Below are 27788 nucleotides of genomic sequence, written 5' to 3'. Positions count from 1 at the left end.
TCTAGAAACAAATGACAATGAAAACACAACTCAAAACCTATGGGATGCAGCAAAAGCAATTCTAAGAGGGAAGTTTATAGCAATCCTACCTCAAGAAACAAGAAAAACATTGAATAGACAACTTAACTTTACAACTAAAACAACTGGAAAAAGAAGGACAAAAAACCCCCAAAAGTAGTAGAAGAAAAAAAATCATAAAGATCCAAGAAGAAATAAATGAAAAAGGAATGAAAGAAACAATAGTAAAAATTAATAAAAGTAAAATCTGGTTCTTTGAGAAGATAAACGAAATTGACAAGCCTTTAGCCAGACTCATTAAGAAAAAAAGAGAGAAGAATCAAATCAACAAAATTGGAAATGAAAAGGGAAAAGTACAACAGACAATGCAGAAATAAAAGGATTATAAGAGACTTATGAACAACTATATGGCAATAAAATGGATAACCTGGAAGAAATGGACAGATTCTTAGAAAAGTTCAATCTTCCAAGACTGAACCAGGAAGAAATAGAAATTATGAACAGTCCAATTACAAGCACTGAAATGGAAGCTGTGGTCAAAAATCTCCCAAAAAACAAAAGCCCAGGACCAGATGGCTTCACAGGAGAATTCTATCAAACATTTACAGAAGAGCTAATACCCATCTTTCTAAAACTCTTTCCAAAAATTGCAGAGGGAGGAATACTTCCAAACTCATTCTATGAGGCCACCATCACCCTACCAGACAAATACCAAAACCAGACAAAGACAACACACAAAAATAAAACTACATGCCAATATCACTGATGAACATAGATGCAAAAATACTCAACAAAATTTTAGCAAACAGGATTCAGCAACACATCAAAAAGCTCATACACCATGATCAAGTTGGGTTTATTCCAAGGATGTAAGGATTCTTCAATATATGCAAATAAATCAATGTGATACACCATATTAACAAACTGAAAGATAAAAACCATATGACAATCTGAATAGATTCAGAAAAAGACTTTGACAAAATTCAGCACCCATTTAAGATTAAAACCCTTCAAAAAAGGAACCTACCTCAACATAGTAAAGACCATATATGATAAATCTACAGAAAACATTATTCTCAATGGTGAAAAACTGAAAGCATTCCCCCTAAGATCAGGAACAAGACAAGGGTGTCCACTTTCACCACTATGATTCAACATAGTTCTGGAAGTCCTAGCTACAGCAATCAGAGAAGAAAAAGAAATAAAAGGAATTCAGATTGAAAAAAAAGTAAAGCTCTCACTATTTGCAGATGACATGATACTGTACATAGAAAACGCTAAAGATAGTATCAGAAAATTACTAGAGCTAATCAGTGAATTTAGCAAAGTTGCAGGATACAAAATCAATACACAGAAATCACTTGCATTTCTATATACTAACAATGAAAAGTCAGAAAGAGAAATTAAGGAATCAATCCCATTCACCATTGCAACAAAAAGAATTAAATACCTAGGAATAAATTTACCTAAGGAGACAAAAGAACTGTACACAGAAAATTATAAGACACTGATGAAAGAAATCAAAGATGACATAAACAGATGGAGAGATATTCCATGTTCCTGGGTAGGAAGAATCAATATTGTGAAAATGACTATACTACCAAATGCAATCTACATATTCAATATGATCCCTATGAAATTACCAAAGGCATTTTTCACAGAACTAGAACAAAAAATTTCACAATTGGTATGGAAACACAAAAGACCCCAAGTAGCCAAAGCAATCTTGAGAAAGAAGAATGGACCTGGAGGAATCAACCTTCCTGACTTCAGATTATACTGCAAAGCTACAGTCATCAAGACAGTATGGTACTGGCACAAAAACAGAAATATAGACCAATGGAACAAGATAGAAAGGCCAAAAATAAACCCATGCACCTATGGGTACCTTATTTTTGACAAAGGAGACAAGAATATACAATGGGGCAAAGACAGCCTCTTCAATAAATGGTTCTGGGAAAACTGGACAGCTACATATAAAAGAATGAAATTAGAACACTTTCTAACACCATACACAATGATAAACTCAAAATGGATTAAAGACCTAAATGTAGGACCAGAAACTATAAAACTCTTAGAGGAAAACATAGGCAGAACACTCAATGACATAAATCAAAGCAAGATCCTCTATGACCCACCTCCTAGAGTAACAGAAATTAAAAAAAAAAAGTAAACAAGTGGGACCTGATTAAATTTAAAGGCTTTTGCACAGCAAAGAAAACTATAAGCAAGGTGAAAAGAAAACCTTCAGAATGGGAGAAAACAATAGCAAACGAAACAACTGACAAAGGATTAATTTCCAAACTATACAAGCAGCTCATACAACTCAATGCCAGAAAAACAAACAACCCAATCAAAAAGTAGGAAAAAGATGTAAACGGACACTTCTCCAAAGAAGACATACAGATGGCTAACAAACATGAAAAGATGCTCAACATCTCTTACTACTGCTGCTGCTACTGCTGCTAAGTCGCTTCAGTCGTGTCCGACTCCGTGCGACCCCATAGACGGCAGCCCACCAGGCTCCGCCATCCCTGGGATTCTCCAGGCAAGAATACTGGAGTGGGTTGCCATTTCCTTCTCCAGTGCATGAACAGGAAAAGTGAAAGTGAAGTCGCTCAGTCATGTCTGACTCTTAGCGACCCCATGGACTGTAGCCTACCAGGCTCCTCCGTCTGTGGGATTTTCCAGGCAAGAGTACTGGAGTGGGGTGCCATTGCCTTCTCTGCTCTTACTACTAGAGAAATGCAAATCAATATTACAATGAGATATCATTGTATCACCTCACTCCGGTCAGAATGGCCATCATCAAAAAAGTCTACATATGGCTAACAAAAACATGAAAAGATGCTCAACGTTGCTCATTAATAGAGAAATGCAAATCAAAACTACAATGAGATTATCACCTCACACCAGTCACAATGGCCATTATCAAAAACAAACAATAAATGCTAGAGAGGGTGTGGAGAAAAGGGAACACTCTTGCACTGTTAGTGGGAATGTAAATTGATACAGCCACTATGGAAGACAGTATGGAGATTCCTTAAAAAACTAGGAATAAAACCACCATTGAGCCAGGAATCCCACTCCTAGGCATATACCCTGAGGAAACCAAAATTGAAAAAGACACATATATGTTCATTGCAGCACTATTTACAGTAGCTAGAACATGGAAGCAACCTAGATGTCCATCGATGGATGAATGGATAAAGAATTTGTTGTACATATACACAATGGAATACTATTCAGCCATAAAAAGGAACACATTTGAGTCAGTTCTAATGAGGTGGATGAACCTAAAGCCTATTATACAGAGTGAAGTAAGTCAGAAAGAGAAAGATAAATATTGTATACTAATACATATATACAGAATCTAGAAAGATGGTACTGAAGAATTTATTTGAGGGCAGCAATAGAGAAACAGACATAAAGAACAGACTTATGGACATGGGAAAAGGGGAGGAGAGGGTGAGATGTATGGAAAGAGTAACATGGAAGCTTACATTACCATATGTAAAATAGATAGCCAATGGGAATTTTCTGTATGTCTCAGGAAACTCAAACAGGGGCTCTGTATCAACCTAGAGGGGTGGGATGGGGAGGGAGATGGGAGGGAGGTTGAAGAGGGAGGGAATTTTTGTATATCTATGGCTGATTCATGCTGAGGTTTGACAGAAAACAACAAAATTCTGTAAAGCAATTATCCTTCAATAAAAAGAAATAAATTTTAAAAAGGAGAACAAAAAACACTAGGGATGTGAAACAGTGTTTAGCAATAATAATTATACTGGGAAAATATATACATAGAATTTGAATTTTGTCCTCAAACAATTTATGGTCTCCCAAAGTATATCCATGATTACAAGTCTTTCACAGCACTGTTGTGCTTGAAAGAGGACCGGGTAAGGCTGGAGGGCTGGACCAGCTCATGACGAGTCTTGTAACCCAAGTAAAGAGCTTGAAATTGACTCTATCAAAGGTGAGGGACCAATGAAAGTTTTAGTTAGGCTGAGAATTTAGAATAATCACAGAGGTATGAATGAGATTTACAGCAATAGTGCAGACAGAAAGACCAGTTTAGATGTCGTTTTGAAGGACCAGGTGAATGGGTGATGGCTTGAGCTACAGCTGAGGCAGCAGGGTGGAGAAGAGAAGATGGATTTCGCTCTAGTCCTTGAGTTTTGTTGACTGCTTAGCTGTGGGACAAGGGAAAAATGAATGGCTCCCTTATTTCCATGAATGTGCCTCCAGGCAAAATGACGAAAATTAAATGAAGAGAAGGTGTTTCCAATGTAGACATAAATGTTGTTAATAATGAGCAGTGTACATTCCTCATATTTGGTCTCAAATGGGAAGTATTCATTTTACATCTTCTCTTCGACTCATTTTATTTTAATTTTGTAACTAACACCTGTTTGTATGACTCTAATAAAAGTAACTATTAAAGTTGGTATCACACAGCCCAGAAACAATAAAAAAGTTACTTATGTCTCCACATAAGTAATGTATTCCCTCTCATTCATAACTGAAATCCCCATTTCTAAAATCTATGACATTAAGTATTCTTAATTATTAGTTTATGGATATTTTGTTTGCTGCAATTTTAAAAAATTCTCACTTCCTTTTCCCCTAAGTTTTGTCATTTTGGTTGTAGTATTCTGAGCCCTTCAGAAAGCAAGAAATGACAAAAATCAAATTTATGGGGGTGATGTTATTAATCATGATATTATATCACGATAACTCTATCATATGAAGGGGATTTTTTTTTATCATGGCCATATTTAATTTTAAAATGAGTTTTATTTTGTAATCAGCTATTCTCAGTCTGTTACAACTGTAATATAGACTTTTGTCTCATGTGGAAGCTGAAATAAGTTTAACAAAATACTCATTTCCATGTTTTGAAATAGAGCTGGAGGGAGCATTATGCAGACACCAGCTAATTATAAAGGAAGTGGTTTTACCCTAATAGGAAAAAATAAGGTGGTAAAATCCAACAAAGTGTTCAGGAAATTTAAAGAAGTTTGTTAGCTAGACGGTTGTGAAATGTTTGTATGAGCATAATATACAAAATGCATTCAAGGCAGTTTTAAGTGTGCAATGAACTGTGAGAACTTGGCTATGATAAATTGGAATTTTTTCAAAATTTAAAAAAAACAAACAATTTTGTTAGATTGTCACAGCTGTCATATCAGCATGCATTTTTTTAAAAAAAACTTATCAGACTGGTGAATTTTTATGTAGCCATTTTTAATATTGAATAAAGAAAAAAGCAACATTTTGGCATATTATGCTTCATTATTTCAAGAAACGTTAAAACATAGTTGCAATGCAAGGAAAAAGAAAAAAGTTTGTCCTCTGTATGGAGAAGGTGCTGTGATTGATGAAACATGTAAAAAGTGGTTTGTGAAGTTTCATGCTAGAGGTTTCAAACTAGACAGTACTCTGTGGTCGGGTAGAGTGGTTGATGGCAATCCAATCAAGACACTCACTGAGAACAATCAATGTCATACCACGCAGGAGATAGCCAATATACTCAAAACATCCAAATCGAGCATTGAAAGTTACTTGCACCAGCCTGGTTATGTTAATCACTTTGATGTTTGGGTTCCACATAAGTTAAATGAACAAAACCTTCTTGACCATATTTCTGCATGCAATTCTCTACTGAAATGTGATGAAAACTTTCCATTTTTTGAAAAAAAAAATTATTACAGGCAATGAAAAGTGGATACTGTATAATAATATGGAATATAAAAGATCATGGGGCAAGCAAAATGACACCAACCATACCAAAGGCCGGTCTTCATCCAAAGAAGGTGATGTAGTGTATATGGTGAGACTGGAAGGAACTCCTCTATTATGAGCTTCTTCCAGAAAACCAAAGGATTAATTCCAACAAGTACCACTTACAATTAGACCAACTGAAAGCAGCACTCAATGGAAAGTGTCAGGAATTAGTCAACAGAAAGTGTGTAATCTTCCATCAGGATAATACAAGACCTCATGATTATTTGATGACCAGGCAAAAACTGTTACAGCTTGGCTGGGTAGTTCTGATTCACCCACCGTATTCACCAGACACTGCACCTTCAGATGTCCATTTATTTCAGTCTTCACAAAATTCTCTTAATGGAAAAAGTTTCAATTCCCCTGAAGACTGGAAAAGGCAACTGGAACAGTTCTTTGCTCAAAAAGGTGAGAAGTTTTGGGAAGATGGAATTATGAAGTTGCCTGAAAAATTGCTGAAGGCAGTGGAACAAAGCGTTGAATACATCGTTCAATAAGGTTCTTGGTGAAAAATGAAAAATGTGTCTTTTATTTTTATTTAAAAAACCAAAGGAACTTTTTGGTCCAGCCAATACATCCAGCGATCATTTTGGGATGTGAGAGATGGACCATAAAGAAAGCTGAGCACCAGTCAGTCCTAAAGAAAATCAGTCCTGAATATCCATTGGAAGGACTGATGCTGAAGCTGAAGCTCCAATGCTTTGGCCACCTGATGCAACAAACTGACTCCTTAGAAAAGACCCTGATGCTGGGAAAGATTGAAGGCAGGAGGAGAAGCGGATGACAGAGGATGAGATGGTTGGATGGCATCACTGATTCAATGAACATGAGTTTGAGTTGTTAGGTTAGGTAAAAGAAAATCCTGCTGTTTGCAATAACATGCTGGACCTTGAGAGTATTATGCTAAGTGAAATAAGTCAGATGCAAAGAATCAGGGTATGTGATCAGCTTGTGCTCACAATCAAAATCAGCTTGTGCTCAAATTCCCTGATTAGCTGATGTGTTGGAATCTCCATTTTCAGTTTTCTGGTTCTAACTAGTCTGGGGGCTACATGCCAGGGGCATACTGATGCAGTGAACTTCTGGTTAAAGTTGCAGTCAACCTGATGGGTGTTTTAATATCTGCAAAAGTTAGGTACATGCTTCATACTAGGGTTAGGTCTTTAAAACAGAATCTGGGGTCTTTGTGACAGATCTGCTATGTTTAACTCTTTAAGCTATAGCCATAACTGCTCAAGTTATAGGTACTCTCCTGCCTGACTCTCCTGTCTTTGTTTCTGCATTCTTTACTTCCCCAAACATTAACTGCTAGTGCCTGTCCTTTGCTCCACATGGAGAGCCTAGGGAGTTATGGTATATTTCTAAAGCTGCTTTTCCCAATCAACAATAAACAGGGACACACAGCAGTCTGTATTGTCCTAGACCTACTGGGAAGGTCCTGCAGGTTCTTTCTCGGTTTCAGTTCAGGAATTTTGTGTTCCTTAAAGGCTTAATAGAAATATTTTTTTGTTTGCAATTTTTTCCCCCAAATTAATTGATGAAATTATTTGTTTGACTTTGAGGATCTGGGCTATCATTTACTACTGGTTTCTAATTTTATCAAATTGGAATCAATTGAAATATTACCTTTAGCTTTCCACATAGTCAATTTTGTGATGGCCCTATATATAATTGAGAAGATGTATCTTTTCTAAATCTTCGATTCAAAATACTATATATACATATTTACTAGTTCCTTAAATGTGATAGTCAAATCCATTAAATCCTTGCTTTTTCTTTTTCTAATGTATCTACTGATTTTTCAGAGACAGTCAAATAATTTAAGAGATCATTTTGATTACTCTGTATGCAGTGTGCAATTTTTTCAGTTCTAAGTTACCTCAAATCCTTTTAGATTTATAAACAAATCTATAGAATGCAGTCTTCTGTGAGTTTTAATGAGAAGTGAAGAATTTCCCCTCTCTTTTTCCATAGTTCACAGATTACTTTGCAATCAAATATGCTTCTGTATGTTCTTCCAATAACACCAGAATGATATCTAAGGAGTCAATACCATACTGATAAGAAAATGCCTCAGAAAACATAAGAGCTGATTAACTTCATTCTTCTCTTAAAAATATGGATATACTGAAATTTATATACATTGACACTACTGAACAAGAATATCTCATTTAGAATGTAATGAAAACCTTACTCTGTCTGCCTTACTCACATTTAATTATGGGCAGTGCCTTGCCTTTAATGGGTATAGGCATTGAAATGTGCCCACAGGCACACTGTGGTTAACTCTCATGGGGTTAACACTTTTTTTTTGCTGAACAAGGAAAAATAATACCAGGATTTCATATTACAAACAAGAAAAGTGGATACCTCACACCAGTCTATAGATGCATCTGGGTTGTTGCAGAGCTTCCTATAAAAGCATTTCACATCTTGGCTCTTCACTTCCGGACCAAAGAGTTCCTGTACCATCTTGTAAAACTTGTCATAATCAATTACATCTGCATTGTAACAAAGCACAAGAACATTGTCAGAAAATTCAAAGGACTATACTGCATTTTTAGTTGCTTTTTTCTATTTTCTAATTTATTTCCTGGTGGTGAAGGTTTAGTTGCTAAGTCGTATCTGACTCTTTGTGATCCCATGGGTTGTAGTCCACCAGGCTCCTCTGTCCATGGGAATTCTCCAGGCAAGAATACTGGAGTGGGTTGCCATGCCCTCCTCCAGGGGATCTTCCCAACTCAAGGATCAAACCCATGTCTCCTGCATTGGCAGGTGGATTCTTTACCACTGAGCCACCTGGGAAGCCCAATCTATTTCCTTATTTCAACCTATAAAAACTTCTAAAGTTTAAAGATCTTTCCATGGGAATATAACTAAGCTCTTGGCTAGAATATTACATAGTCAGAAAGAAATAATTTATTTTGGTGTTTAGTATCTCCTTCATAGATTTTATTTCAATTATTTTAGAAGTCTTGTTCAGGAATACAAAGGTAAGACAGTGAATTACTTCTTTCCTATTAGGAAGAAGTTTTACTAACAGGAGTATTTCCTCGAACTAATCTTGGGTAGAAGATAAAAGTGAGCAAAGAGCATGTCTTCTTTTGTTTTGTTTTTCTTTCTCACCAAAATTATATTATTTTATTTTTTTCATTATGCCGTTAGTTCATCTCAGCATATTTTTACATATGATGTAAAGTGAGGGTGTTTCATTTTGGATTCTCTAAGAAGCAGACCCCAGGACCGATGCAGAATTGCAAGAAATTTACTGGGGGTGGGGGGAACTCCTGTGAAAGAAAGAAGAATGGGAACAGGAGTATGTGATGAGAGAGTTCAGCTCCTAATAAAGTTCTGATACATGTTAAGGGAAAGAGAGGTGAATTCATTCAACATATGAAAGACAGGTCTGCATGCCAGCTTTCAATGGAACACCCACAGATCCTGAGCCCTCACTTGCCCCTTACTCCTCTTAGGTCTCAGCAAAGAGATTGTTACTGGAAGTGGTGTGGTAACAACCTACCTGCAGGTTCCTTGGTTCCCAGAATTCTCCTGCCCCTACACCCATGTAATGCATTATTTTTCACAGTTTATCCCAATCCTTTACATGCAGAACCCATTCAATAATGTTCTTCGTATCTACTGTCATTATTTGTGTAACTTCCCTCTTTCTCTTTACTATTTGCAGTTGTTCTGTAATTGTCGAAAGGCTCCAATCTGTTTTGCATTATCTCTTCTAAAATCTCTCTGCTTGAAATAATTTTTACTAATGTCAAATTTCCTAAAGTCTTGGATAACATCTGACTTTTCCTGACTTTTTATCACTAACTTGCCACATGCTAGACAAAGTAAAAAAAAAAAAAATTTGGACTCTAGCTTTGTTAATTATTGATTTTTTGTGAGCCATACTAGTAACTTAATATTTCTGACTTTCTACTTTCCCATCTATTAAATGGGCATAATTACAATCACTATGAAGAACAATTGTTGACTATTTTACACTGTAAACACACATGTACACAAACCACACCATTGACTGAATGTTGTTTTTGACAAATTTTGTGATTCACTGGGGCATAGCTATTGAGTTATAGGACAACAAGGAGTTAGACACAAATATACATTAAGCAACTTATGTGTCAGAGCTGAGCTAGGCAGTGGTCATAGAATGGAAAACTAGGTAGCCAAGACCCCTTCTTCTGGTAGTTTGTATTCTAATGGGATAAACAGAAAATCAAGTGAACAAAATATTTACAGACTATGACAGGCAAGACTAATTACTAGAGATGGACACTGGATTAGCGGTTATCTGCATAACAGGGCATGAGAGAACATTCTGGAATGGTAGAGATATTCTCTGTCTTGATCTAGTTGATACCTACAGGTATGTTTACACCTGTCCAAATGTATTGAGTTATACACTTAAGAATAGTGCACTTTCTGTGCTTTACTGTAAGTAGGTCATATCTTAGTAACAATGTGAGAATCATTAAGTTGAGAGTGAGATAAATGCTCAGAAGGAAATCAACAGGGAGATGTGTATTAACAGAAGTATCCTGTGCTGGTGGGTGAGGGTGGACCTGAGGGAATCCCTTTCTAAGGACAGGTAAAAAGCAAAAAAGATGAGACCTGATAAGCAAAAGGAGTCAGACATATGCTAAAGCTAGATAAGAGCATTTTAGGTAGAGGCTGACAAACACAAAGATGCTAAGGCAGGAAAGAGCTTGGTGCATTCTGAAAAGGTCAGTGATACAAAGTATAGTGAGGACTGGGGAAAGTTATCATGAGGTGAGATCAGAGAGGAAGGAGGGCCAAGTTGGAATTAGAAGTTTGTATTTTATTCTAAGCATGATGGTGAGCTATCACTAGAACATTTGAAAGACCCTGGTTGCTATGAGGAGACAAGGATGAAAACTATAAAGTTAGTGAGGGGTTTGAGCATTTAATTCAGGTTTCAGATGTGGAGGCTTAGGTCAAGATGATATGTTTATGCCTCTTTTCTCTGTGCGTGTGTGCTCAGTTGCTCAATCCTGTCTGACTCTTTGCCACCCCATAAACTGTAGCCTGCCAGACTCCTCTGTCCATGGGATTTCCCAGGCAAGCATACTGGAGTGAGTTGCCATTTCCTCCTCCAGGGGATCTTCCTGACCCAAGGATTGAACGAACATCTCCTACATCTCCTGCATTGGCAGGTGGATTCTTTAGCACTGAGCCACCTGGGAAGCCCACCTGTTTTGTGCACTTAATTATTAATAACAACCCCTTTCATTCTTGAAAGTGTCCTCAACTGGATGATAAGTGGTATAGGCACTGATGGTAAATAATCTGCCTACAATGCAGGAGACCTCGGTTCAATTGCTGGGTCGGGAAGACCCCTGGAGAAGGAAATGGCAACTCACTCCAGTATTCTTGCCTGGAGAATTCAATGGACAGAGAAGCCTGGGGGGCTACAGTCCATGGGGTCGCAGAGAGACGGACATGACTGAGCAACTCATACACTCATACACACACAGGCACCAGAGAGAGATTACTGAGATGGTGAGATATGGCTGGAAGTAGAATTGCAAAGACTTATTAATAGCTTGGAAGTTTGGGGGACAGAATTTGTGAGTGAAGGACAGGCTGGATTCTAGAGTAATGGTTGTCATTGGGAGAGTTTTCCCTACCTCTCTCATAGGCTATTTGGCAATGTCTGCAGACATTTTTGATTGTTACAACGAGAGATGAGGATGCTACTGACATCTGGGGGCGGGGGCCGGGGGGTGGGTAGAAGCCAGAGATGCCACTAAATATTCTGAAGTGCACAAGATAGCCCGCCCTCATTCCTGGCTTCACACACATACACATAGAATACACATACAGACAGAACAAAGAATCATCAAGCCCCAAATGTCAACAGTATCAAGGTTGAGAAACCTTGTTCTAGAATGACACTCAGGTTTCTGATTTCAAAACTGAATAGATATTGGTACAATTTACCAAAACAGGGGCAAATGAGTAAGAGCCATATTTCTTGAGAAAAATAAACCATTCAGTCTTGGTAATATTAAGTTTGAAATTCATATGAGAGATCCAAATAGCTTAGCTGTTTTAAATTCATACCGACTAGTACAGATAGATGTCTCATTCTAAATGCCACTGTATAAGGAATGTAAGACTTTTCTTTCCTCAGAGGATTTTAAGTCTATTGGGTAATTAACAAGAAGATTTAAGAGCAATATTGCCCAGATGAGCTCCTACAATATACTTGATATAGTTTTTGAGGTAAACAATGGTGCCATTAAGAAATATTCTCTCTAGCTCTCAGCTTCTTGCCTATCTTGCCTCTGGTGAGAGGTAGACCCGATTTGGGGCTTCCCAAGTGACTCACTGGTGAAGAATCCACCTGCCAGGGAGGAGACACAGGTTTAATCTCTAGGGTTGGGAAGATCACTTGGAGAAGGAAATGACAACCCACTCCAGTATTCTTGCCTGGGAATTCCCATGGACAGAGGGGCCTGGTGGGCTACAGTCCATGGTATCTCAAAAGAGTCAGACACAACTAAGCAACTAAACAACAACAACAACAAAAATGAATGTATGCCAGTATTAGCAGTCTGATCAAAATTCAGATTATATTTCTCCCTTCTCAATCTTTTAGTTTAGTCCCTGCCATAAAGGTAATTTATCTAGCAGTATTTAGTTTTGATCAAATCTAACACATACATATACATATACAGCTATAAACTATACTCCCTAGTACATTACATTTTAGTTATAGTATAATGTACTATAAAAATGTATATATATGTCTATAATATATATGTGTTCTCTCTCTCTAAACATATATATATATATATATGTATATGTGTGTATATAAACATATATACTAGGGAAAGAAATTTTCAGTGTGGCATTGTAATTGCAAGCTTGTAGATTTAAGCAAGGTTTATTTGTTTAGCACACATTTAAGCAGTACTTCCTGGCTTCAGACTCTGGGCTAACCCTGAGGTTACCAACTCTTCAAAGCACTCACAGTTCAATGCTGGAAAGAAAGGGCAGGAATACACACATGTATACCAATTTCAACAAGTTAAGATTAGCAGTAAATTCCTTGAGATGGCAATAAAGTGCATCAAAATTTCTAAGGATGGCTTTGCTCAGGAAAAGTTTGGAAGTTTTTGTAAAGAAGTGATGTTTGATTTGGATCTTGAAAAATAAGGAAGTATTCATAGGCCCTCCAAAAGGAAGGAAATGTACACCACTTTGCAGGGGTGACATGTGCAAAATCAGAGTCATTAACAGTATGTGAGGTTTGGAAATGCTGAGAAGTTCATGTTAGGACAGAAGGTGCAGACAGGGCAATTCCAAGGAGCTACAACTGGAGTAGGTTAGGGGATGATGCCAAGTTAACGTATATGGATTTTAAGGGTGCTCTAATATACTAGGAATGTGGAAATTCTAAACAGATTTTTAAAGGAAAATCTCCCAGCAGAAGTATACAGAAAGGAATCACTCTTGGCAAGAAGACCATTGTATAAAGAAGCCATTGTTGTTATAACAATAATAACCCAAGAGTGAGATACCATGAAATAAAGAGTCAAAATTTATACCAAGACACCTGGCTTAGGAGACTAGGTAGATGATGTCTATGCTATAAGACTGAGAGACAACGCAGGCAAAGCTCAAGAGAAAAAGGGGCAAAGAAAGAATGAGAGGAAAAAATAAGAGGAGAGTGGTGTTAATGAGTGACACAGAAGAGAATTTCTAGAAGCAGTAGCAGCTAACTGTTTATGCAGTGAAATGGCCAAGTAAGCTGGAAAACATAAACAAGTTGTTGAATTTGGCAGGCATAGTAGATGATCGAATACCTTGGTAAGAGGATTTTTCAGCAAAGTGATGAAGGAAGCCGTACTTGACTGAAAACAAAGTGGTGACACTATGGGGAAATTTAGCAGAGAAGCAAAGGAAAAACATACAAGCTTAAAAGGAAGAGAAAATCAAGGTAAGGACTGTCATCATAATTTTAGTTTTAGAGGACAAAACCAGTGGAAAAGGAGGTTTTTGCAGTTGTTGCAGCAGGGTAGCAACAGCTCTGGAGGGGAGGAGGCATGGAAGAAAGGACAGGTATTGCTTTAGGTAATTTGGAAGTGGAAGAAAGAGAGTTTGAGAGAATTCTTGTCTTTTGGCTTTGCTTTCACTTATGATGTTGGATGCTTGACTGAGAGGAGGTGGGATCCTATTGAGGACTCAGAAAAAGAGCAAGGGTTTGGAAAATCAGTTACAGAGAGAGTTAAAACAAACTGACAAGGGGACTAGGGAAACATAAAAGCTTATTGAGTAGTTTAGAAAGCCCAGCCAAGTTCTCAATCATTTAACAAAAGCATATCTATTAATAAAAGGTCTGAGTCAGCTCTAACTCCTAGGAATTGAGTGATATGAACTGATTATTTTTACATATCTCTCATTTGTTAACAAATAAAATGGAGCTATTAGCAATAAGGAGCCTGGCAGACTAGAGTCCAGTTCAGTTCAGTCTCAGTCATGTCCAACTCTTTGCAACCCCATGGACTGCAACACTCCAGAGCTCCCTGTCCACCACTAACTCCCTGAGTTTACTCAAACTCAGGTCCATCAAGTCGGTGATGTCACCCAACCATCTCATCCTCTGTCATCCCCTTCTCCTCCCACCTTCAATCCTTCCCAGCATCAGGGTCTTTTCCAATAAGTCAGTTCTTCACATCAGGTGGCCAAAGTATTGGAGCTTCAGCTTCAGCATCAGTCTTTCCAATGAAAATTCAGGACTGATTTCTTTTAGGATTGGCTAGTTTGGTCTCTCAAGAGTCTTCTCCAACACCATAGTTCAAAAGCATCAATTCTTTGGCACTCAGCTTTCTTTATGGTCCAACTCTCACATCCATACATGACTACTGGAAAAAACATAGCTTTGACTAGACATCCATTGGGTCACAAAAGAGTTGGACATGACTTAGCAACTCAACAACAACAAAAATAGCAATGACAGTAATATTTGCCTTTTAGAATTGTTATGTGAAGTAATTAAATTGTATTTATTAAAATGATTTGTAAATTCTTAAATACTATCAACTACAAATTGGCAGTTGTCAAGGGCATTTGCCATCTGCCTTTGCTGGGATTGACTCTGTGCTGCTGCAGCAGCTGACCTTTGACACACCCCGAAGGAAGTTCAGGATGGAGAGCAGGGGTTCCTAGGTGGCACTAGTGGTAAAGAACCCACTTCCCAATGCAGGAGTTGTAAGAGACTTGGGTTTGATCCCTGGGTCGGGAAGATCCCCTGGAGGAGGGCATGGCAACCCACTCTAGTGTTCTTGCCTGGAGAATCCCATAGACAGAGGAGTCTGGTGGGCTTTAGTCCATAGGGTCACAAAGAGTAGGATAGGACTGAAGTGACTTAGCACGCAGGCACAAGCTCCAGGAAAACTGGTGGAACAGGTCTTTAGATAGTTAGATATTTTCAGGAACTGATTTAATGATCCCATCCCTTGCAATCTCCTCATATCTAGAGAAGTCTTAAATCTCTTAATGGTGACATCAGCTCCTTGTGACTAGCAGAAAATCTTTTGTAAGATAAGTGCTTGATTGCATGAACTCCCATTTCACCAAAATCTCATTTATTGATCTTCCCCCACTACCTCTTGGAGCAGTCTCTCAGAGGTATCTGAGGTGTTGTCTCCCAGACTGCAGTCCCCATTTTTCCCCCCATAAAATTTAACTCGCAACTCTCAGGTTGTGCATCTTTTTTAAGTCAACAAGACTATTCAAATAATACTGGTTTGGGTTTGAACACCCAAAGTCAACATTTTCACTTATTTGTAACTGTTGTTGTCATTATTGTTCAGTCACTCAGTTGTGTCCTTCTCTTTGCAACTACAGGGACTGTAGCCCAGCAGGCTCCTCTATCCATGGGATTTCCCAGGCAAGAATACTGGAGTGAGTTGCCATTTCCTACTCCAGGCTGGCATATTAAGAGGCAGGCCATGCTGACCCTCTAGAAGTTATGTGGGCCCCACTACTTTCCTTACAACAGCAGGATTTGTTCTGTTAGAATTTTACTCTACCATTAAGCCTTACTCTTCACTGCTATCCTCAATGATGTGAAGCTACACACTACACCACTCCCCTTCAACCTTGACCATGGAGCTATACATTCAGTTCTGTGTTGATATCTGATTCTAATAATCCTGGCAGACCACTGCTCACCACCATCTCCTTACCTTGGCATGCTTGAAATTATTCCAGCCGAGAGACATGAAGAGAGGCCCAGAGAGTGAATCATGATGAGGTAGGAAACTTTTCCTTACTTATAAAATTCTTAATGACCTTGTGATACCCTCAAGTAAAGTGACAGCGGGTGGTTCATGTGGCTTACGAATGGTCACTATGCATTAGTCGCTCAAGTGGTAAAGAATCTGCCTGTGATACAGGAAATCTGGTTTTGATCCCTGGGTCTGGAAGGTCCCCCGGAGAATGGAATGGCTACCCAGTATTCTTGCCTAGAAAATTCTATGGACAGAGGAGCCTGGCAGTCTGCAGTCCATGGGGTCACAAAGAGTTGGACACAATGGAGTGATTAAACATGCCTGCAATGCCCTATTGAGAGTCCCAGAGCAACCAGTAAGACATCAAATGGTAGATTCCACAGAAGAAACCTTAGATGTCATTTAATCCACCCCCCTAATTTTACATTTGAGAGAGCTAACATTCAGAGAAATGAAAAGAGCTTCCTCAAGTCCACTTAGCGAGCTATTCAAGGACAGAGTCAGTCACCACCCTTCCATTCAATGTTTTTGCTATTCAGCTATGTTGCCTCTCCCTGTTACAAGAAGTAATCAAATTATATTTATTAAAGTAATTTGTAAATTATTAAATTCTATCATCTTTTTGTTTGAGAGTATTCCCAGTTCTAATCAACAGACCCAACTGGACTGCCCCGTGTTCACTGATCTTACCTTCTTTTTGGGTAAACAAGCCGGCTCTTTCATCTCTTTTCTGGGATGTTATGTGTTCAACCAATCTTTCAAACCCTCTCAAGGCTGTCCTGAAACTGCTAACCTGAAGTGAAGTGTTGAAACGTTTTTCCTCCCTGATATCCATAAGGACATAGGGAATCTTTTATTTCTGTCCAGAAATAACAGTGTAAATTTGCCAACTTGGAAAACCTCCCAGTTGTTACAATGCCTCCCTGCTGCCTCAATTTTTGCCCTAGGTCTCATTCGTTTGATCTTAACATCCCCTACTGTGGGCAGGAGTATAGCAGGGAAAACACTGACTTAGGTCTAATGCATTTCATATAGGCAAATGCTTCAGTAAAACTCCTGACCTCATAATGTTACCAGTGTCCTTCATATGGTCCTTATTGCATCATAATACCTTTGTAACATCCTCCTTCTTTCATAAAGAGGAGATTGAGATTTCTTTCTCCACAAATTTGTGTGTATGTATGTGTGGGTGTGGGGTGTGTGTTTATACTGCCTAAGAGGAAAGAAAAATGGATAAAGGCCAAGTATGGAAACTGGGCATTACCTTCTCCCTCCTGTATCTCTTTTCACCTCATTTTGCCTTCTTCAGGATATGCCCTGGAGAGTAAAATTCACATTCATTCTTGCAGCCATACTTGATTGGATACCTGAACTTCTGAAGATGAAAATGTATTTCAGTGTCTGACCTTTCTGTGACAAATGAAGATAGTTTTTGAGGTCATAGAGAATAAAAATACTTTTTCTTCCTTTACGTATTGTCCTTCAATTAAAATAATAAAGCAAGTCAGTATGGGGAAGAGGTAGTTCCTGCTGAGAGGAATGTACTTTCAAGGTATCATTAGTTGAATGAGAAGAAGCTTTCTCTTTGTCTCCTTTCCTCTAATTGCAAGCTCCGATACGCCAATACTATTTAGTGTAATTGCTATTGAATCAAATTTTCCAATATTTAACTCTTTATTGGAAGGAGAGATTGTCTAATATTTTATCCACCATGAGCTAACCTCCTATGCTTTAGGTGAGTTAGATGAAGTCCATCTTTAAAAACATCTGCAAGACCTTGCATTCAAAAGTGAATCAGGTAGCATTGCTGGGTACCTCCAGTTGTAACACTGTCTCCTTAATATTCATCTCTGGCTACTAAAAGAAAGACAAAATAAGACTTTTATGTAGGAAAAAAATCTCCTAATTTCTTTTGTTCCTTCTCTTTTCCCTTTAAAGCTTTCAAAGTACAGGTAGTGACACATGAAGGACCACTTTTCCTACCATTCTCATGCATTCTCATTTTCATCCATCCATTCATTCAGCAGATATTCACTGAACACCTGCTTCATGTTAGGTACTATTTTAGGCACTGAGGAAACAGCAGTGAACAAAAGAGCTTATTGAGCTTTCAGTCTAACAGAGAAGACAGACAAACAAGCAAATAAGTAAATAATATGCCAGAAGATGATAAATACTCTAAAGAAAAAGAGTAAAAGTATGTTGGGTTGGGAGATAAGTCAAAGGACAAGGGTGAGGGAGCTCAGAGAAGGACTCATTAACAGAAAGACACCTGGACACAAACCAGAGAGAAGTAAGGTAGCAAGCCATGTGGATAAATGGTAGAAAGGTATTCCAAGAAAAGCATGCATAAAGTCCTGATAGCAAAATGTGCTTAATATGTCTGAGAAACAACAAAGCAGTCATGTGACTGGGGTGACATGGTATGGGAAGAGAAGGTGGGGAGATAACATCAGAGAGTCAGAGGTGGGGCCAGATCTATTGTAAGGACAGACTATACAGTCATCACTAATCTGCTATTGGGTAGAATGCAGGATTGTTTCAACTGCTTGTTAGTTGCTCAGTCATCTCTGACTCTTTGCAACCCCATGAACTGTAGTCCACCGGGCTCCTCTGTCCATGGGATTTCCCAGACAAGAGTACTGGAGTGTGTTGCCATTTCCTTCTCCATTCAACTGCTTAGTAGAGATAAATTGAAGAAGAGAAAGAGTAGAAGCAGGAAAACCAACTAGGTGGCAATTTCAGTAATCCAAATAAGAGATGATAGTGGTTTAGATGAAGATAGGGCTAAGATGTCAGGCTGTGTGAAGGTAGATAGGACAGAATTTGCTGATAGATTAGATGGGCATGTGATAGCAAGAGAAGAATCAAGAATAATTCCAGGGATTCTGGGAAGATAGACTAGTTACTCACTTCTGGGGAGGAAGTCAGTGGGAGAAGATTTTGAGGGGAGAATTAAGAGTTCAATTTGGGATGTGTTAAGTTTGAGATGCCTATTAGATAAACAATTGTGTGTATTGAATAGTCAGATGTAAAAATCTAGGGTTCAGGGGAGAGCTTAAGAATCATCAGCACTTGCTCTGCTGTGTTTAGTTGCTCAGTCATGTCCAACTCTTTGCAACTTCATGGACTGTAGCCTGTAATGCTCCTCTGTCCATGGAATTTTCCAGGCAAGGATACTAAAGTAGGCTGGCATTTCCTACTCCAGGGGATCTTCCTGACCCAGAGACTGAACACACATTTTCTGCATTGGTTCAGTTCAGTCGCTCAGTCGTGTCCGACTCTTTGTGACCCCGTGAATCGCAGCACGCCAGGCCTCCCTGTCCATCATAAACTCCTGGAGTTTACCCAAACTCATGTTCATCGAGTCTGTGATGCCATCCAGACATCTCATCCTCTGTCGTCCCGTTCTCCTCCCGCCCCCATTCCTTCCCAGCATCAGGGTGGATTCTTTACCACCGAACTCCTGGGAAGCCACCATCAGCACTTAGGTGGTATTCAAAGCCATTGGACTAGATAAGATCTCCCTGAAGAAACAAAAAAACTGAGGACCAAACCTTGAGCATGCCACTGTCCAGAGGTCAGAGAGATTAGGAAGAACCACTGACGGAAACTAAGTAGGAGTGGTCAGTGAAGTAGATGAGTCAAGAGAAAAGAGTATTTCAGAAACCAAGAGGAGAAAGTGTTTTGAAAAGGAAGGAGATGTTGGAAAGGCTAATAGTTTACTCAATAAAGAAATTCAGCTGTAGGTGCAAAAAGAATTGACATTCAGAACTTGAAGGTATGCCAGATTTTTTTTTTTCAAGTTCAATTACATTCACTAACTTATGTTTCCTAAGACAGGAAATGGTTTAGATATATTTGGCCAGAATTTCCTCAAGGCTTCTTCCTCTTCTCACTGGGGATCAAAGTTTAGACAGGCCTGGGAAAGATGTGCTCCTTGGAGAGAGATTACTTGGTAGAGTAAGGGTTGAAGTTTCCTCTTAGCTGTCATGTTCATGGCACAGAAGGCTAAGGATTACCAGTGATTCCAAACAAGAGTGGCAGATAAAACCTGTCTTTTGGGGGACTTCCCTGGTGGTCCAATGGCTAAGACTCGGTGCTCCCAATGCAAGGGGCCCAGGTTCAATTCCTGGCCAGGAAACTAGACCCCACATGCTGTGACTAAAGATCCTGCTCTGATGCAGCAAAATAAATAAATTAAATTAAAAACAAAAACACTTCAAAAGCCTGTTTCCATTGACACTGTCATACTTTGTAAAAGATTTTTTTGAAATATAGAGGTTGTAATGAATTAACGCTCCAGTGTGGAAGGATATTAAAATAGACTTCTTTCTGTCTCGCCAGAGGTTCCATGGTACAACAGGCTTGAGGAATTCCCCCATTTTTAAAAAAAAGTGCTATACAGCCCATGAAGGATGATGTACGGAGGCACTGAGAAACCAATTCTTCACATGTTAGTCTATTCTCTCCTTCAGAATGCTTAAGAGAAGGCAGGTTCATTATGAGGTTGAAGAAACCCTTAATGAACACCTCCAGAGAAAATTTTTAGAGTAGTCATGTGACCATAACTTTTATCCACTTATTTCTACCCAATAGGCCCTGAAGAAGAGAGACTGTGTCTGGCCAGTTCTCCAACAGCAGGCCACATCCAGAATTTGGTGAGATAAGGATGCATACACACTTCCAGAGGGCCAGATGCAAGACTCCAAACTGGGTCATCTTGGGAGGGACCCTATTGGAGAAGACTGCCTGGAGGGTCTAGGGGACCCTAGTCAGGGTCTGAGAGGGAAAACTAAGGCTCCAGCTAACAGAGATGCATTGCCCTTGTCAACAAAGTTGTGGGAGAAATATCTCCAGTGACCTCAGGTCCTCTAGACACTCCACAGATCACCCCAGGAGGGAAAAATGCAAACTGAAAATCTGCACAAGAAGAGGGCACCAACATCAGATGACAACTTTACCAATCAAGGAAGATTTTCCTCAAAATCCCAGAGGGGCCCAGAGCAGCATCAAAGGTGGTACTCAAGGAAATGGGAGAAACTGGTTGTTGTTCCCTCCACTCCCACCTCCCCACCCCCCAAAAGTTCTCCAGGCTATTGCACGCTCTGTTTTGGAGGGTTGACAGATGAGTTTTCTATGAGTTTTAATGTGTCAGAATTACAATATTCCAGACTTTGTATTACTTGAAGGTGATCAGAAAGGCTTTGAGAACTGATAAAATGTCAACCAAGGGCAGTGAAGAATCGGTGGAAAGAAAATATTTGAAATGAATAGTACCAAAGAGAATAAAATTACTTTTTGCTTGCACTGTGCTAGACAGAGGAGCCTGGCAGGCTACTATCCATGGGGTCACAAAAGAGTGGAACAGGACTTAGCAACTAAACAACAACATACTGAGTCCAGCTCACTCAGTAAATTGGTTACATTTGCCTATACTGTACTTTTCGTACTTTGGGGGAGTGAGATGCAGGCATAATTAGCATATGCCTTTTATTGCATTAAAATATACATCACATAAAATTTACCGTTTCAATCATTTTAAATGTACAATTCAGTGGCGTTAAGTAATTCACAATTTTCTGCAACCATCTCTTCTATCAATTTCCAGAACTTCTGCATCACCCCAAACTGAAGCTCTGTACCCATTAACCACTAATTCCCCATTTCTCCCTCCCCACAGCCCCTGGTGACTACTACTCTACCCTCTGTCACTATGAATTTGTCTATTCTAGGTACCGCATATAAGTGGAATCTATAATATTTGTCCTTTTGTATCTGGCTTACTTCACTCAGCCTAAGGTTTTCAAGGTTCATCTATGTTGTAGCATGTATTAGAATTTCATTTATTTCTATTACTGAATAATATTCCATTGTATGTACATACCACATTTTTTATTCATTTGTCTATTAATGGACATTTGCTTTATTTCCACCATTTGGCTATTGTGAATAATACTATTATGAACACTTGTGTGCAAATACATGCTCCAGTCCCTGCCTTCAATTCTTTTGGCTATATGTCTAGGAGCAGAATTACTGGATCATTGATAAATGTGTTTAACATTCTGAGGAACTGCCAAGCTGTTTCCACAGTGGCTACACCATTTTACATTCTCAGTAGTGGCACAGCAGGGTTCTAACTCCTCCACATTCTTTCAATGCTTTTTAGTTTCCTCTTTGTTGCTGTTTTTAGTTTTTGATAATAGCCTCTTACAACAACACAAGAGAAGACTCTACACAAGGACATCACCAGATGGTCAACACCAAAATCAGATTGATTATATTCTTTGCAGCCAAAGATGGGGAAGCTCTATACAGTCAGCAAAAATAACACCAGGAGCTGACTGTGGCTCAGATCATGAACTCCTTATTGCTAAATTCAGACTTAAATTGAAGAGAGTAGGGAAAACCACTAGACCATTCAGGTATGACCTAAATCAAATCCTTTATGATTATACAGTGGAATTGAGAAATAGATTTAAGGGACTAGATCTGATAGACAGAGTGCCTGGTGAACTATAGACGGAGGTTCATGACATTGTACAAGAGACAGGGATCAAGATCATCCCCATGGAAAAGAAATGCAAAAAAGCAAAATGGCTGTCTGAGGAGGCCTTACAAATAGCTGGGAAAAGAAGAGAAGCAAAAAGCAAAGGAGAAAAGGAAAGATATTCCCATTTGAATGAAGAGTTCCAAAGAATAGCAAGGAGAGATAAGAAAGCCTTCCTCAGTGAACAACGCAAAGAAATAGAGGAAAACAAGAGAATGGGAAAGACTAGAGATCTCTTCAAGAAAATTAGAGATACCAAGGGAACATTTCATGCAAAGATGGGCTCGATAAAGGACACAAATGGTATGCACCTAACAGAAGCAGAAGCTTTTAAGAAGAGGTGGCAAGAATACACAGAAGAACTGTACAGAAAATATCTTCATGACCCAGATAATCACGATGGTGTGATCACTCACCTAGAGCCAGACATCCTGGAATATGAAGTCAAGTGGGCCTTAGGGAAGCATCACTACAAACAAAGCTAGTGGAGGTGATGGATTCCAGTTGAGCTACTTCAAATCCTGAAAGATGATGCTGTGAAAGTGCTGCACTCGATATGCCAGCAAATTTGGAAAACTCAGCAGTGGCCACAGAACTGGAAAAGGTCAGTTTTCATTCCAATTCCTAAGAAAGGCAATGCCAAAGAATGGTCAAACTACTACACAATTGCATTCATCTCACACGCTAGTAAAGTAATGCTCAAAATTCTCCAAGCCAGGCTTCAGCAATACATGAACCGTAAATTTCCAGATGTTCAAACTGGATTTTGAAAAGGCAGAGGAACCAGAGATCAAATTGCCAGCATCCGTTGGATCACTGAAAAAGCAAGAGATTTCCAGAAAAACATCTATTCCTGCTTTATTGACTATACCAAAACCTTTAATTGTGTGGATCACCACAAACTGTGGAAAATTCTGAGAGAGATAGAAATACCAGACCACCTGACCTGCCTCTTGAGAAACCTGTATGCAGGTCAGGAAGCAACAGTTAGAACTGGACATGGAACAACAGACTGGTTCCAAAGAGGAAAAGGAGTACATCAAGGCTGTATATTGTCACCCTGCTTATTTAACTTATATTCAGAGTACATCATGAGAAACACTGGGCTGGATGAAGCACAAGCTGGAATCAAGATTGCAGGGAGAAATATCAATAGCTTCAGATATGCAGATGACACCACCCTTATGGCAGAAAGCAAAGAAGAACTAAAGAGCCTCCTGATGAAAGTGAAAGAGGACAGTGAAAAAGTTGGCTTTAAAACTCAACATTCCAAAAACTAAGATCATGGCATCTGATCCCATCACTTCATGGGAAATAGATGGGGAAACAGTGAAAACAGTGGCAGACTATTTTCTTGGGCTCCAAAATCACTGCAGATGGTGACTGCAGCTGTGAAATTAAAAGATGCTTACTCCTTGGAAGGAAAGTTATGACTAACCTAGACAGCTTATTAAAAAGCAGAGACATTACTTCGCCAACAAAGATCTGTCTAGTCAAGGCTATGGTTTTTCTGGTAGTCATGTATGGATGTGAGAGTTGGACCATAAAGAAAGCTGAGCACCGAAGAATTGATGCTTTTGAACTGTGGTGTTGAAGAAGATTCTTGAGAGTCCCTTGGACTGCAACAAGATCCAACCAGTCCATCCTAAAGAAAATCCGTCGTGAATATTCATTGGAAGGACTGATGTTGAAGCTGAAACTCCAATACTTTGGCCACCTGATGCAAAGACTTTGCAAAGAACTGACTCATTTGAAAAGACTCTGATACCTGGAAGAATTGAAGGCGGGAGGAGAAGGGGAAGACAGAGGATGAGGTGGTTGGATGGCATCACCGACTCAATGGACAAGAGTTTGAGTGAACTCTGGGAGTTGGTGATGGACAGGAAGGCCTGGCATGCCAGGGCCTGGCATGTCAATGGGGTTGCAAAGAGTCAGACATGACTGAGTGACTGAACTGAGCTGAACAGAAAGACCTTTTATTTTAAATTTTATTTAAATTTTAATTAGAAGATGCTCCCAGGAAGGAAAGCTATGACAAACCTAGACAGCAAATTAAAAAGCAGATACATCACTTGGTGACAAAGGTCTGTATTCTCAAAGCTATAGTTTTTCCAGTAGTCCTATATGGATGATGGATGTGAGAACTGGACCATTAAGAAGAGTAAGTGCAGAATTGATGTTTTCAAACTGTGGTGCTGGAGAAGACTCTTGAGAGTCCTTTGGACAGCAAGGAGATCAAACCAGTCAATCCTAAAGGAAATCAACCCTGAATATTCATTGGAAGGACTGACGCTGAAGCGCCAATCCTTTGACCACCTGATTCGAAGAGTCAACTCATTGGAAAAGACACCAATGATGGGAAAGACGGAAGGCAAAAGGAGAAGGACGTGGCAGAGGATGTGAAATGGCTGCATAGCATCACTGACTCAATGGACATGAATTTGAGAAAACTTCAGGAGATGGTGGAAGACAAAGGAGCCTAGCATGCTACAGTGCATTTCCTTTCATGGTTGCCGTTTCCTTCTCCCTGGGATCTTCCCTACCCAGGGATCAAACCTGTGTCTCTTGCATCTTCTACATTAGGAATTTTTACGACTGGATTCTTTACAACTAGCGCCATCTGGGAAACCCCAAGTATAGTAGATAACCTTAACCCTTCATAGTGTTATAAAAATAAATCTACCAAAATTCTTAAACATTTGCTAACAGCCTCTTATTCTTTTTATCCTTCACTATTATTCCTTTTACATAGGCATTGCCTTGGACTTTAAAGCCAAAGTCATTTTTCTAAAATAGCCAAGAACCTGCGGCCAATCACTGCTCACCTAGTTCCCTGCCCTTATTTTTGTAATTCTCATTCCACCCAGCCACATAGGTTTCTTTATTTTTCCTCCAATATGTCAAGAATGGACCCACTCCATTACATCTACCCTGTACCTACTGTACTCAGGGTGGCTATGTGTAACCATGCTATACAAAATAACAAATTCTTCCCTCCCTCCCAAATACCCTTTATCTGCCTTCAGTTCAGTCACTCAGTCGTGCCCGACTCTTTGTGATCCCATGGACTGCAGCATGCCAGGGCTCCCTGTCTATCACTAACACCTGGAGCTTACTCAAATTCATGTCCATTGAGTCAGTGATGCCATCCAACCATCTCATCCTCTGTCCTCCCCTTCTCCTACTGCCTTCAATCATTCCCAGCATCAGGGGCTTTTCAAATGAGTCAGTTCTTCATATCAGGTGGGCAAAGTATTGGAGCTTCAGCTTCAGCATCAGTCCTTCCAATGAATATTCAGGACTGATTTCCTTTAGGAATTAAAGATAATTAGAAATTATCTGCTTATTTATGTTTCTAAAAATTTTATGTATGTATTTATTTTTGGCTGTGCTAGGTCTTCATTGCTGTGTGAGCAAGGGCTACTCTGTAGTTGCAGGGCTCAGTAGGTGTGGTCCCCAGGCTCTAGGGCTCAATAGTTGTGGTACACAGTGTTAGTTGCTGAGGCATGAGAGCTCTTCCCCCACCAGGGATCAAACTCTTGTCTACTGCATTGGCAGGTGGATTCTTCACCACTGAGCTACCAGGAAAGCCCTGCCTTATTTTTCTTAATGCCACATTTCACAACACTACATATGTACTTAGTTGATAATTGTCTGTTCTCCCATCACCACCACAATTTAAAGTTTATAAGCAGGGACTCAGCACCAATGATTGAATGAATGCTTTAGAGAAAAATATGAGTCCTTCTTCATTCATTCAACTAATATTTATTGAGACCTTACTGCAGACTAGACAGTAAATATAGTCAACATTAAATATATAGAATTTGTTAAACGGTTGCCTAAATCTAAAATACAAAATTATAAGAGGTTTGTTTTTTTTTTAAAGTGGGTGGGTTAATCTCACAGGTAAGTCCAGACTGGAAGCCTTAGTTCAGTCGCTCAGTCGTGTCCGACTCTTTGCGACCCCATAAATCGCAACACGCCAGGCCTCCCTGTCCATCACCAACTCCCGGAGTCTACCCAAACCCATGTCCATCGAGTCGGTGATGCCATTCAGCCATCTCATCCTCTGTCATCCCCTCCTCCTCCTGCCCTCAATCCTTCCCAGCATTAGGGTCTTTTCCAATGAGTCAACTCATAGCATGAGGTAGCCAAAGTATTGGAGTTTCAGCTTCAACATCAGTCCTTCCAATGAACACCCAGGGCTGATCTCCTTTAGGATGGACTGATTGGATCTTCTTGCAGTCCAAGGGACTCTCAAGAGTCTTCTCCAACACCACAGTTCAAAAGCATCAATTCTGCGGCGCTCAGCTTTCTTCACCATCCAACTCTCACATCCATACATGACTACCAGAAAAACCATAGCCTTGACTAGACAGACCTTTGATGGCAAAGTAATGTCTCTGCTTTTAAATATGCTATCTAGGTTGGTCATAACCTTCCTTCCAAGGAGTAAGTGTCTTTTAATTTCATGGCTGCAGTCACCATCAGCAGTGATTTTGGAGCCCCCAAAAAATAAAGTCTGACACTGTTTCCCCATCTATTTCCCATGAAGTGATGGGACCAGATGCCATGATCTTAGTTTTGTGAATGTTGAGCTTTAAGCAAACTTTTTCACTCTCCTCGTTCACTTTCATCAAGAGGCTCTTTAGTTCTTCTTCGCTTTCTGCCATAAGGGTGGTGTCATCTGCATATCTGAGGTTATTGATATTTCTCCTGACAATCTTGATTCCAGCTTGTGTTTCTTCCAGACCAGCGTTTCTCATGATGTACTCTGCATATAAGTTAAATAAGCAGGGTGACAATATACAGCCTTGACGTACTCCTTTTCCTATTTGGAACCAGTCTGTTGTTCCATGTCCAGTTCTAACTGTTGCTTCCTGACCTGCATACAGGCTTCTCAAGAGACAGGTCAGATGGTCTGGTATTCCCATCTTTTTAAGAATTTTCCAGTTGATTGTGATCCACACAGTCAAAAGCTTTGGGAAGCCTTAAGGACAAATCAAAATTTTGAGGGCAGAGCACACTGCCCCTCAGCTATTGCTCAATGCACCATGATGGAGAGCCACCCTGCCCTGACGATTAGACCTTACCTCCAAAACACTTGTAATGGCAGTTCACTGACCCTACTCATTCTCAACATATCT

General features: G+C 39.4%; 2 protein-coding genes across 30 annotated transcripts in view; one reads left to right on the top strand and one right to left on the bottom strand.

Moving 5' to 3' along the window:
* The window catches only part of WDR64 (WD repeat domain 64), a 118077-nt gene extending 100596 nt beyond the window's left edge, over nucleotides 1-17481 (bottom strand). For 15 of the 28 annotated variants that reach the window (XM_081492893.1, XM_081492889.1, XM_081492898.1 and 12 more), the window contains exons 1-2: nucleotides 16776-17104; nucleotides 8179-8309 (exon numbers count right to left, since the gene is read on the bottom strand). Coding sequence is in view for 18 of the 28 variants with exons in the window: in XM_081492874.1 (XP_081349000.1) it covers nucleotides 8179-8309; nucleotides 16776-16920 (276 nt within the window). In the remaining 10 variants the exon portion in view is untranslated. Of the gene's footprint in view, nucleotides 1-7687; nucleotides 7847-8178; nucleotides 8310-16040; nucleotides 16371-16775; nucleotides 17105-17349 lie in introns of those variants that run through there. The other 13 variants (XM_081492882.1, XM_081492880.1, XM_081492887.1 and 10 more) reach the window with 4 other exon arrangements.
* Nucleotides 1-27788, top strand: part of CHML (CHM like Rab escort protein) — a 61240-nt gene that overhangs the window by 21267 nt on the left and 12185 nt on the right. Inside the window, exon 2 of one of the 2 annotated variants that reach the window (XM_081492906.1) lies at nucleotides 20685-21103. The gene's annotated coding sequence lies outside the window, so the exon portion shown is untranslated. The remainder of the gene's footprint in view (nucleotides 1-20684; nucleotides 21104-27788) is intronic. The other variant, XM_081492904.1, reaches the window with a different exon arrangement.

Source organism: Giraffa tippelskirchi, chromosome 5, assembly GCF_054371585.1.
Source record: "Giraffa tippelskirchi isolate mGirTip1 chromosome 5, T2T-mGirTip1v1.2.pri, whole genome shotgun sequence".
Lineage (NCBI taxonomy): Eukaryota > Metazoa > Chordata > Mammalia > Artiodactyla > Giraffidae > Giraffa > Giraffa tippelskirchi.
This window is presented reverse-complemented; position numbering and strand designations above follow the sequence as displayed.